The 12,305-nt window shown below is 35.3% G+C and overlaps 1 protein-coding gene across 3 annotated transcripts in view; it reads left to right on the top strand.

Annotated features, from left to right (window-relative positions):
• PTPN13 (protein tyrosine phosphatase, non-receptor type 13 (APO-1/CD95 (Fas)-associated phosphatase)) overlaps positions 1-12,305 on the top strand; it is a 115,016-nt gene that overhangs the window by 74,809 nt on the left and 27,902 nt on the right. For all 3 annotated transcript variants that reach the window (XM_011990762.1, XM_011990761.1, XM_011990760.1), the window contains 4 exons: positions 1,586-1,647; positions 4,009-4,102; positions 4,775-4,912; positions 5,385-5,473. In XM_011990762.1, the coding sequence (XP_011846152.1) occupies positions 1,586-1,647; positions 4,009-4,102; positions 4,775-4,912; positions 5,385-5,473 (383 nt within the window). The remainder of the gene's footprint in view (positions 1-1,585; positions 1,648-4,008; positions 4,103-4,774; positions 4,913-5,384; positions 5,474-12,305) is intronic.

Genomic DNA, 12,305 nt, shown 5'->3' with positions numbered 1-12,305 from the left:
TTCACTTGAAGAAAGTAAGCCTATATTCTACATAAAAACTTGTACAGAAATGTTTCTAGAGGTTACTTGTAATAGCCAAAATTTGAAACAACTCAAATGTCCAAAATCTATTGAATTGATAAACCGATTGTAGTATATCCAAACCATGAAAAACCACACAGCAATAAAAAGGAATGAACTATTGTTACAAGCAAAAAAAGTAATTAAAATAACCTCATAATAAATGTTCTGAGTTAAATAAGCCAGAGCAAAAACAATAGTTCATACTGTATGATTCTATTACAGAGTTGTAGACAATGCAAATTATAGTGACAGCAGCTCGGTGGTTATGTAGGGCAAACAGGGAAGGAAGCATTTAGGGAAACAGGAGAGAGAGATTACAAATAATAAACTATTATGTTTTGTACTATGCCAATATGATTATTTTGAACCAGTGGTGTATTATTGCTATATTTTTTATTTTTCTTAGAAGTTTAATAATATTTTTCTTGCAAGGAATATTAAAACCCATTCTCGGACTCTATGTAACATCATCCACAGAATTCTAAAGATTTGTCTATAAAAATTCCGTCTCAGTTTTTATCTTTCTAGGCAGAATTATTTTAGGGTCATTCCCAAATAGAGGTTCTTAAATGTACTTACCTATATTTGTTTCTTTCTTTGTTTTCTTATAAAGTTTTCCAAACTCTACCATATTTTTCTCAGTCTCTTGAAAATATAATTTAATGAATGAAGTTATGTTTAAATATGTGATGTTTTAGCTGTAAGTGAAACATAATCTCCTTTTTTAATATATTGAATTGTTGTAATGATAGCTAAGGATTAAAATTAACATTTGACTTAAAAATATATTAAAAGTTCTTTTCTGTTTTATCCATAATTTATTTTCCTGTATTGAATTGATAGTCTTTTTGAAATCAGACTTTAAAAAGCTTACTACCTTCTTTTAAATAGTAAACTGAACATAGTTAAGCACCTGTGATGGCTCACCCGTTCAAAGGGAGAAATTATAATCAGTGTCTCACACAAACCATTCAGCCCAAACTAGCTTTTATGTGAACTATTTTCTGTTAAGAAATTAGCTTTTTCCTCACGCCTGTAATCCCAGCACTTTGCAAGGCTGAGGCGGGCGGATCACAAGGTCAGGAGATCGAGACCATCCTGGCCAATATGGTGAAATCCCATCTCTGCTAAAAATACAAAAATTAGCTGGGCATGGTGGTGCATGCCTGTAATCCCAGATACTTGGGAGGCTGAGGCAGGAGAATCACTTGAACCAGGGAGTCGGAGGTTGCAGTGAGCTGAGATCGCGCCTGGCAACAGAGCGTGACTCTGTCTGAAAAAAAAAAGAAAAGAAAAGAAAAGAAATTAGCTTTTTCCTTGGGATAAACCCCCAAAATATTAAAGCTTTGGAATCAAATAATATTCCATTTATTTGGTTTTTAATCATTTTGTAATATGAATTATTTTAGTATACTAATAAAAATAACAACATCCCAGAAATGTGAGTTTTCTTTAATTATTTTGATAACCCTCTTGTGGTTTGGATTGGCTCATCCCCTTACTTCCTGTATTGTCCTTTCAGGTTCCTACAGTGTGGGATCTTGCAGCCAGCCTGCCCTCACTCCTAATGATTCATTCTCCACGGTAAGAAAAAGTCCACCCTCTTTCATGTCATACCTCCTTATCTAAATAACAGCATGTTTGTGTTTTGAACCAAATTGATTTCATATTTAAATATTTGTCTTCTTTAGATATTCATATTAATAGTAAGGCTATATTTTACTGAACTGATAGGCCTTGCTAAGTAAATCATACAACATAGAGCCTCACATAGGTAACCGTACGTCATTTGGCACACACTCAGCTTTTAAATACACTAACCAGTTAAATAGATAACTTTAGTGCGGAGATTTTTCTTACTAATATGTAAAATTCTTTTGATTGTCTCTTAGACCATGGAAAGAGCAGAATAATGTAATTAAGAGTGGAATTGTTCCTTTGGGCTAGTTTTGGCGAGCAGTAACCTTCAAGTTCAAATCCGTGCAACCAGTGAGGAAAAAACAGAAGTAGCAAATAAATAAAAAAAAATAGGTTTACTTGCTTTTGAAAGACTTAGAAAATGCTTTACCAAATGATTAAATGAGACAGCTTTAATCATTTAAGATTAGCACAGAGAAATCTAGGGGTGACTTAACAAAACTAATACATAGTTAAATTCCATTTCATGCCCTCTTTAAGTCTACTTATATGCCCATTTATGTGGCTAACATCCCTTTTTGTGATTTTCCTCCTGGTATGTAATTACATTTCTACAATGATCACGGCTGGATCTTCATTTCATGGAATTGTTTTATTCCACATGCATCCCATACAATATGTTCTGAACTTCAGTATGGAATGGCTTGCCGTGTAAAATGCAGCACTGAGGGATTGCTCTTTTATTAATCTGAAAGTCTTATTATGTCAACATGAGCTGGCTTTAGTGTGGAAGGAGAAAAATAATTTCATGACCAGAATTCCAAAATTCTACACCTTTCATTTCATTATGTTGTCTCACACTTGTGACTTGGTCTAGCAAACCATGAAAAGATAATTACAGCAGAACACTTTAAGGCAGTAATGACTGAGACACAAAAACAAAAATTTTTTGTTGTTTGTATGTGTTGAAATTGAGCTACAGCAACACTCACTATTCACTCACTATGAAGACATTATTCAGAATGTCTTCAATTTCACATAGCAAAGCAACTGAATTTTCATGTGTTTCTAGTAGTATTCACACTGTATAGTGCTCTTCTTTTTAAATAATCAGCATGTTGTTGAAAGAAAGAAGAGTAGAGTTTTTGTTAAATTAACATAAAACCCTAGAAACCAGGACTTTTGCTGTTCATGGCTGCCAGCATTTTTTTGTTAAAATCTTCCAGGAAATCTCCCAGACAATACTCTGTCGTTAAATGCTAATATCTATACTATTAATTTCTCATTGAGAATGGAGTTTCATAATCCAGTGAAGCTTTTTGATATTATATTACCATTATTTGTTTTTTAAAATTCTATTGCATCTACCATGTATACTTTTTATCTTAATAGAATGAGTGAAACCTTTAGAATAAAGCACAACCTTTTATTTGTATAAAATCATTTTAATTTATTCCAAGCATTTATTTTTGCATTTTTTTCAAGTCATTTTTCTTTTGATAGAGTCTGCTCCATGAAGTGCTTCACAGTTGAACATTGCATTCAAAATGTACATTCTATTCAATAATTATTCTATTGTTTTGAAAATTATCTTAAATTTATATGAGACTTAGACTAGATTTGAAAATCTTTATACCTAATAGATTATCAGGTCACTAAATTGGAGACTATATCCATGTAATAGACCGTTGAACATTGCATTCAAAATTTACATTCTATTCAATAATTATTTTATTGTTATGAATTCATTGTTTTTCTTAAATTTATTTGAGACTTAGACTAGATTTGAAGATCTTTGTACCTAATAGATTATCAGGTCACTAAATTGGAGACTATATCCATGTAATAGATTCAGAAGTACTTGAAAAGTTGGTATTTTCCCTTTCCCTCAACTTCTAAGCTTTAATAGTCCTATTAAACTTTTTTTAAATTGTATGAAAAACAAGTCTTACAAAATTGCTTCAAACAAGAGATGTCTTCAGTCAGATATTTTAAGATGTACTACATAATAGAGTTCTCTTTTAGCAACTCAAAGTTTATATTAGCAAGGACTGTGAAAATTCCTGGAATAAAATTTTGAGTTAATGTTGTTTCACCTAGTGTTTCCAGATATATTTAATGATGGGACGCCCCATGCCCTATGCACATTTCATTGCACTGATATTTCCTTCAAACACTGATCTAAGGTGGAGAGACATAAGATGGATCTTGTACTAAGAAAGAAGAGGAGAGAGACAATGTGCAGTCCCCCAATCCTGGAAGTTAGTAAAATACTGTCTGATGATTTGCTTTGGTTTTATGCTTTAGGTTGATGGGGAAGAAATAAATGAAATCTCGTACCCCAAAGGAAAATGTTCTACTTATCAGATAAAGGGATCACCAAACTTGGCTCTGTCCAAAGGTAGTTTTCCAAATCAGTCATCTAATTACTCTAAATGCCCTAATAACTCAGGTAATTAAAAAAAATAGGTATCCTCTTTTCTTTGCTTTATATATTACTGTAGCTTTAAAGGGAAAGATTATTGCTCAAATAAACAAAAGAACAATATACAAATGTCCCAGTATTCATTCTCGTCTCTGAGACTAATTTTTTTTAAGTGATTGAAAAGATAGCTGCTGTGTTCTACAGTGTTTCTTATATTTTGTGAAGTAGCAATTCACAGGCTACCTAATCGTTTAGAAAAAATGTCTTCAGGATGTTTTGTCTGATCTATTATATCCTTAATCTTTGTAACATAACTTTGTTTCTTTCATGAATTAATACACTGAGAGTCATTTAAGAAAATAAACATTAAATTATTAATGCCTTGTGAAAAGCCATATCACCAACATTGATTTTGGTTTATTCTTTGTAATTTACAATTGTGTGGTGTTTCATCATAGCAGCCCAGGGTAGTTTTAGAACTAAAAATAACTGGATCACATTGGTGTAAACTACTTTTCCAGTCATTGCTACTTTTAAAATTGGTTGCTTAAAATTTGAAAGCACCTAGCAAATTCTATTTAATGCCCTGTCCCTTTCTCGTGTCAATATTTTTAAAGTAAAACCCCATGTAAATTATTATTTTTCAAGAATCCTGTATACAAGAAGATGACATTTATGATGATCCCCAAGAAGCTGAAGTTATCCAGTCTCTGCTGGATGTTGTGGATGAGGAAGCCCAGAATCTTTTAAACCAAAATAATGCAGCAGGAAACTCCTGTGTTCCAGGTACATGAACCAGATGAATAAATTGGTATACTATGGAGTACAAGAACATCTCTAGGGAGCATTTTTTGAGTAAATATGTAATGCATTAGTTCTTCCTCTATTCCTCATTAGTGTGTAATATTTCAGAAACAGAATTTGTTATCTCCTTTTTTTTATTTTCCATATTTATAAGTGGGTTACCTTATTAGTGAGATCCCCAAATGTATCATTTATATCATGAATTTTACTTCTAGAAGTGTTAGTCCAAACATTTTCCCCCAGCCATTCTCATTTTAATTTTAGTAGATAATTGTAACCAGAAATTTTATACTGATATATACTTGATCATTTCTTCCTAATTTTTCTAGTTAAAACATTGAAACTATTTATGGATATTAGTTTATACACTGCCTTCTTTTGCAGGCAAATGAAAACTTTTCTACCTCCTCAATAGTTTTATTAATTCATCTTGGCCTTTATATTCCTCTCTCAGGTACATTAAAGATGAATGGGAAGTTATCAGCAGAGAGAACAGAAGATACAGACTGCGATGGTTCACCTTTACCTGAGTATCTTACTGAGGTAACAGTAATACCTAAACAACCTAGGATATGTCAACTTGTTAGAATTATGGGTTTTAACCCAGAAGGTGAAATAATCAGAGGTTATTTCCTGTTTTACTCAAAAATTAAATTTAGGAGGAAAACAGAGATTAATTTCACGTGTTACATTAAAGTGTCATCCTATCCTAGTGAAAGAATCATTACACACATTTTCTCAAAATAAAAAAAAATTGGGAAAAAAACAATTGGTTTTCAAAAATGTAATGCTAAACTTTCTAAATTATTCTTTAAAACCTTAAAACTTAGGATCTTCTAGGACATGAGACTAAGGAAAAGCATGAAATAGTGGATAAATTATATTTAAGATTCTTCAAACTCAGCATCACCCTATGTATACAAATCTGACCTTGCTTAATATTCTGGGATAATTCTTCTCATTATCCTTCTTAATCTTCCTACTTCATATCTTCAAAATTAAAACTGTGCTGGTTTGAATGTTCTTACACTAGTTATCATGCATGCTTGTACTTACACACAATCTCATACATACATAACTGTTCATTAAATATTTACAAATAGTGTATATATATACACAGAAGCTTATGACCGATAAGTATATATTTCTCAAGCTACAAAAATAATCATACAAATATTAGATATCTCAAAATGTGACAGTCGCTAGTGGTTTTTCTTAAGATGCACTTTCACATAATCAGAATATTAATAATTACAGTAAAAATAGGCTCTTTAGAAAAGGTTTTCTGAACATTTTAAGTCATGACTTTATCACATTTTTATTAATATTTAATAGTAACATTAAAATGCCCCTTAAAATGTATGTTGTAATGTCTTTTAACTAAGAAAGTAAAAATTTGTAATTGCCATTTCAGAAATGTGATGTAGGCTGAGTGCATTGGCTCATGGCGGTAATCCCAGCACTTTTGAAAGGCCGAGGAGGGCAGATCACTTGAGGTCAGGAGTTCAAGACCAGCCTGGCCAACATGGTGAAACCCTGTCTCTGCCAAAAATATAAAAAATTAGCCAGATGTGGTGGTGCACACCTGTAATCCCAGCCCTTCAGGAGTCTGAGGCAGGAGAACCACTTGAACCTGGGAGGCAGAGGTTGCAGTGAGCAGAGATCATGCCACTGCACTCCAGCCTGTGCAATAGATCGAGACTCAGTCCCCCCCCAAAAAAAAGAAAAGTCATGTCACATGCTTTTTCTTTTAAAAGAGTAAAGAAAGCTTGTTAACATAATATAGATTCTCATTTATACTGAGCTATGACTGTTTTATGGCAGAAAACTTCTTTCAAGTTATCTTTTTTTATTATTTTCATTATGAAAATATATTACATCCTTATTGTAAAAAAGTTTCCAACAGAATCTTCAAAAATGTGAGTCCCAGCCAGGTATGGTGGCTCACGCCTGTAATCTCAACACTCTGGGAGGCCGAGGTGGGCTGATCACCTGAGGTTGGGAGTTCAAGACCAGCCTGACCAACATGGAGAAACCCCGTCTCTACTAAAAATACAAAATTAGCTGGGCAAGGTGGTGCATGCCTGTAATCCCAGCTACTTGGGAGGCTGAGGCAGGAGAATCGCTTGAACCTGGGAGGCAGAGGTTGCAGTGAGCTAAAATCACGCCACTGCACTCCAGCCTGGGCAACAAGAGTGAGACTCCATCTCAAAAAAAAAAAGTAGGTCCCTTTTTAAAAACATATTTATCTTATTCATCTGAGGTAGCTATTGTTAAAAATTTTGATTTCTACCTTTCCACTGTGCATATCAAAACATAAATATTTGTATACATACATAATTTTTTAATATACATTTTATCACATGGTTCTGAATTTGGTTTTCACTTAAGAATTGATCATTACCCTCTTTCCATGTGAGATGTATAAATTTTCCTCATACATTTTAATGACTTCCTATTATTTTATTGTAAGGTTATACCATAATTTATTAAATTGGCCATCTGTTGATGAATTTTAGATTTCCTTTTTGTCAGTAAGAGGACACAAATTATTAGGAACTATATAATTGTCTTGCCACTGAAGTGCAGATAGATCCTGCAAATACATGCATTGAGAATATATTTTGGGCCAGATATATTAAATTAGTACTTCCTGAATAAATGGGACTTCTGCTTTAGAATCTATTTTAAATAATGGTCAACAAAGCAAAGAAAGTGAGGGAACAAATTTAGGAAAGGAGTAACAGGGATCTTAGATTAAAACATTTAAATTTTTATTTGTATCTAATTCTAGGAACATGTTTAAATCACTATGACAATTGTATTCATAAGCAGACAAAATTTGCAAATATGACTAATCTCCCCTAGCTGAAAGAAGACCGAGCTAGCATTCTGGAAAAGTTTTCTGTTTCATCTTATATTTCTAGAATATTACCTATTTTTTAGAACTGGCTAGTTTTAAGAATTATTTAGAACTTCTAATAATAGTCTTTTATAAGTGCTTGAAATCACCCTAAACAAATTGTGTATTATTTACTGAATTGGTTCTAACAGTATATTCTGTAACTTTGAAAGTTTTATCATGTACCAAAAGTTAAGATGCTAACCACTGGTATTAAAAAGTATAGGAATATAGAAATATCTTCTTATAGAAGAAAGATTATACATGATATCTATTTATACATTCATTGTGTTTCTCATTCAGTATTGTAATTGTCTGTACTCTTTAGTACCTCTCAGTGAAGTACTTTAGGTCAATGCCTATGTCTTATTTAAGAATGAAAGAATGAATGCTAATCATATACATTACTATAAATTATTGTCTACAGTTTCAAAACCATTTAGCTATTGAACTTATTTGACTAATTTTGCTGGAGATGATGGGGTAAGAAGAGGTGTTAGGGTTTCTGTCCTAAATTTGCTTGTCCAGTCTGGTAGTCAACTTGAGAGAAGTACACATGTAAATAAGTAAATGTAATTTTTAAAAAGTTGTAGAAACATATTCTATTAAATGTTTATATGGAGTTCAGCGGGAGCTACAAAGAAGGGGGAAAATGGTTGGGGCTACACAGGAGTTATTAAAGTTATTAAAGCTTTCTAGAGAATTAGCATCTTAAAGGTGTTTGATAGTTAAGATAAGCTAGGAAAGAGCATTCTATACATACTGTGGAGCTGCTTTAGCAGAGGAATGAAGGTATAGATGAGCCTGGAACATTCAGGACACTAAGTCATTGCAAGTAGGGTATCACAGGGTGTCTTGAAAGCTAAGCCTAAAAAGATAGGCAAGGTGTTAGTTCATGAAGTGACTTACATGCCATGCCAAGGAATTTGCTCTTTCCACATCTCTTGCCACTGAAATGAATCAATATGCTTTCTAATTCTGGTTATTTTTTAATGGTTTTAATTTCTTCAAACATATTCTTCTTATGTAGTGTTTTTAATTTCTTAAGCAAAAACAAGGCAAAAACTTTTAGTGACTCTCCGGCACCTGAGGATAATCCTGCTTGACTGTTGGATCTCAGAAGGACTGGCTTTATGGGCATTCAGCCAGTGCAATCACACAGAACCCTGTGCTTATAAGAGCCTCCTATTTCAAATATGCTATAGTGCTGTACCATCACCAACTTGAAGTTCTTAATAAGTTTTTAACAAGAGATCTCTTATTTGCATGTGGCTCCTGGCACTGCAAATTATGTAGTTCATCCTAGATCCAGGAGATATCTCCTCTATTCTCAAGTTACTGGATCTGGATTCCTTGAGCACTAGGATTGTAAAATAACCTTCAAATGGGCTGACCACTCTTTTAAAAACTCTTAAATATATTCGGTGAGGCAGTACCACAGCTGCCTCCTCTTCCAAAGGTCCTTCAGTCCATACTGACAAGAAACTGAAGGCCAATCTTCTTAACCAACCCTCCCCCATACACAAGTGAACTTTACAAAAATAGTGGTAATTGGTTAACACAGGTATCACTGTAGCTTATTTCTAATTGAGTTTTACCTCACCATTTTCATTTAATAATAGTATTATTAAAATTTTCATATTTATAACAGCATTTGACTCTTATAAAAGGCTTTGTACTTTCTAAAATCATTATACACATGCTATATTCTTAGACCAGGATTGTAATGGGAAATAAGAAATGCAAATGACTTTAGTTGGAAAAAAAATTTAATCCAGACTAAAGTGAGCAGCTTCTTAAAACAGATGAGGTCTAGGAAATTTCCTTTTAGTTGACAGTGGATTAAAACCTTTTTCCTTCTACTGTAGAAGTTCTACATTTACATCAACTAAATTGAAATTATTATCAGGGTAATTTAATTATGGTACTTTTTAACTCTACAAAGTCTGTAACTGAAAGGTCATATTACAGGTGTCATTTTTATTAAATGGATGTAATAAACTAGGTCTCAGACATAAGCATGTGTGGGCACACAGTGGTGAACAGACCAACATGATTCCTGCCTTGGTAGAGCTTACTAATGGAGAGGAAAGGAGGAAAAAATCAAACACACAAATAAATATGTAATTACAAGTTGCGTTAAGGTCTGTGAAGTTTGTTTGTTGTTTTTAAGTGCCACACACACACACAAAAAAGAATAACCAAGGAAACCTGCTTTAGATTGGGTGGGTAGAAAACATCTTCAGGAGGAGAAGACACCATCAGAAGGGCTTTGTGGTAAGAAGGGATGAGTGATTTTGAAGAACTAAAAGACCCATGAATTTAAAGCCTAGTGGGTAAAGGGCAGATTATAAAAGTAGACAGGGGCCAGATAATTCAGAGTCTTCAAGGGAATTTCCTATTTGTTAAGAAAATTTGTCCTGATAAAGGTTCAATCGTATAATTTACTAACCATTTAAGAATACAATTTGGGGGTGATCGCTTCCAAAATGACCGAATAGGAACAGCTCCAGTCTGCAGCTCCTAGAAAGATCGATGCAGAAGATGGGTGATTTCTGCGTTTCCAACTGAGGTAGCTGGTTCGTCTCAATGGGACTCATTGGACAGTGGGTGCAGCCTATGGAGGGTGAGCTGAAGCAGGGTGGGGCATCACCTCACCCAGGAAGCGCAAGGGGTCAGGGGATTTCCCTTTCCTAGCCAAGGAAAGCTGTGACAGACTGTACCTGGAGAAACGGTACACCCCTGACCATATACTGCGTGTTTCCCACAGACCCAGCAACCAACAGACCAGAAGATACCCTCCGATGTCTAGCTCTGCAGGTCCCATGCCCACGGAGCCTTGCTCACTGTTAGTGCAGCCCTCTGAGATCAACCTGCAACACTGCAGCTTGACCAGTGGGGGGCATCCACCATTGCTGAGGCTTGAGTAGCTCACAGTGTAAACAAAGCTGCTGGAAGTTCAAATGGGACGGAGCCCACCGCAGCTCAGCAAGGCCTACTGCCTCTCTAGATTCCACCTCTGGGGGCAGGGCAGAGCAGAACAAAAGGCAGCAGACAGCTTCTCCAGACTTAAATGTCCCTGTTTGACAGCTCTGAAGAGAGCAGTGGTTCTCTCAGCACGCCATTCGAACTCTGAGAACAGACAGACTGCCTCCCCAAGTGGGTCCCTGATCCCCATGTAGCCTGACTGTGAGACACCTCAAGTAGGGGTCGACAGACACCTCAAACAAGCGGGTGCCCCTCTGGGACGAAACTTCCAGAGGAAAGATCAGGCAGCAATATTTGCTGTTCTACAGCCTCTGCTGGTGATACTCAGGCAAACAGGGTCTGGAGTGGACCTCTAGCAAACTCCAACAGACCTGCAGCTGAGGGGCCTGACTGAAGGAAAACTAGCAAACAGAAAGGAATAGCATCAACATCAACAAAAAGGTCATCCACTCCAAAACCCTATCTGTAGGTCACCAACATCTAAGACCAAAGGTAAAGAAAACCACAAAGATGGGGAGAAACCAGAGCAGAAAAGTGGAAAATTCCAAAAACCAGAGCGCCTCTTCTCCTTCAAAGGATCGCAGCCCCTTGCCAGCAAGGGAACAAAACTGAACAGAGAATGAGTTTGACAAGTTGACAGAAAAGGCTTCAGAAGGTTGGTAATAACAAACTACTCCAAACTAAAGGAACATGTTCTAACCCATCACAAGAAAGCTAAAAACCTTGAAAAAAGGTTAGACAAATGGCTAACTAGAATAAACAGTGTAGATAAGACCTTACATGACCTGATGGAGCTGAAAACCATGGCACGAGAATTTCATGACGCATGCATGAGCTTCAGTAGCCGATTCAATCAAGTAAAATAAAGGATATCAGTGATTGAAGATCAAATTAATGAAATAAAGCAAGAAGATTAGAGAAAAAAGAGTGAAAAGAAACAAACACACACTCATAGAAATATGGGACTATGTGAAAAGACCAAATCTATATTTGATTGGTGTACTGGAAAGAACAGGGAGAATGGAACCAAGTTGGAAAACACTCTTCAGGATATTACTCAGGAGAACTTCCCCAACCTAGCAAGGCAGGCCAACATTCAAATTCAGGAAATACAGAGAACACCACAAAGATACTCCTAGAGAAGAGCAACCCCAAGACACGTAATTGTCAGATTCACCAAGGTTGAAACTAAGGAAAAAATGTTAAGGCAGCCAGAGAGAAAGGTCAGGTTACCCACAAAGGGAAGCCCATCAGAATAACAATGGATCTCTCAGCAGAAAGCCTACAAGCCAGAAGAGAGTGGGGGCCAATATTCAACATTCTTAAAGAAAATAATTTTCAACTCAGAATCTCATATCCAGCCAAACTAAGCTTCATAAGTGAAGGAGAAATAAAATCCTTTACAGACACGCAAATGCTGAGAGATTTTGTCACCACCAGGCCTGCCTTACAAGAGCTCCTGAAGGAAGCACTAAACATGGAAAG

The sequence above is a fragment of the Mandrillus leucophaeus genome, unplaced genomic scaffold, assembly GCF_000951045.1.
Source record: "Mandrillus leucophaeus isolate KB7577 unplaced genomic scaffold, Mleu.le_1.0 Scaffold381, whole genome shotgun sequence".
Taxonomy (NCBI): Eukaryota; Metazoa; Chordata; class Mammalia; order Primates; family Cercopithecidae; genus Mandrillus; species Mandrillus leucophaeus.
The sequence above is the reverse complement of the archived record's forward strand: the minus strand, read 5'-3'. Positions and strand labels throughout refer to the sequence as shown.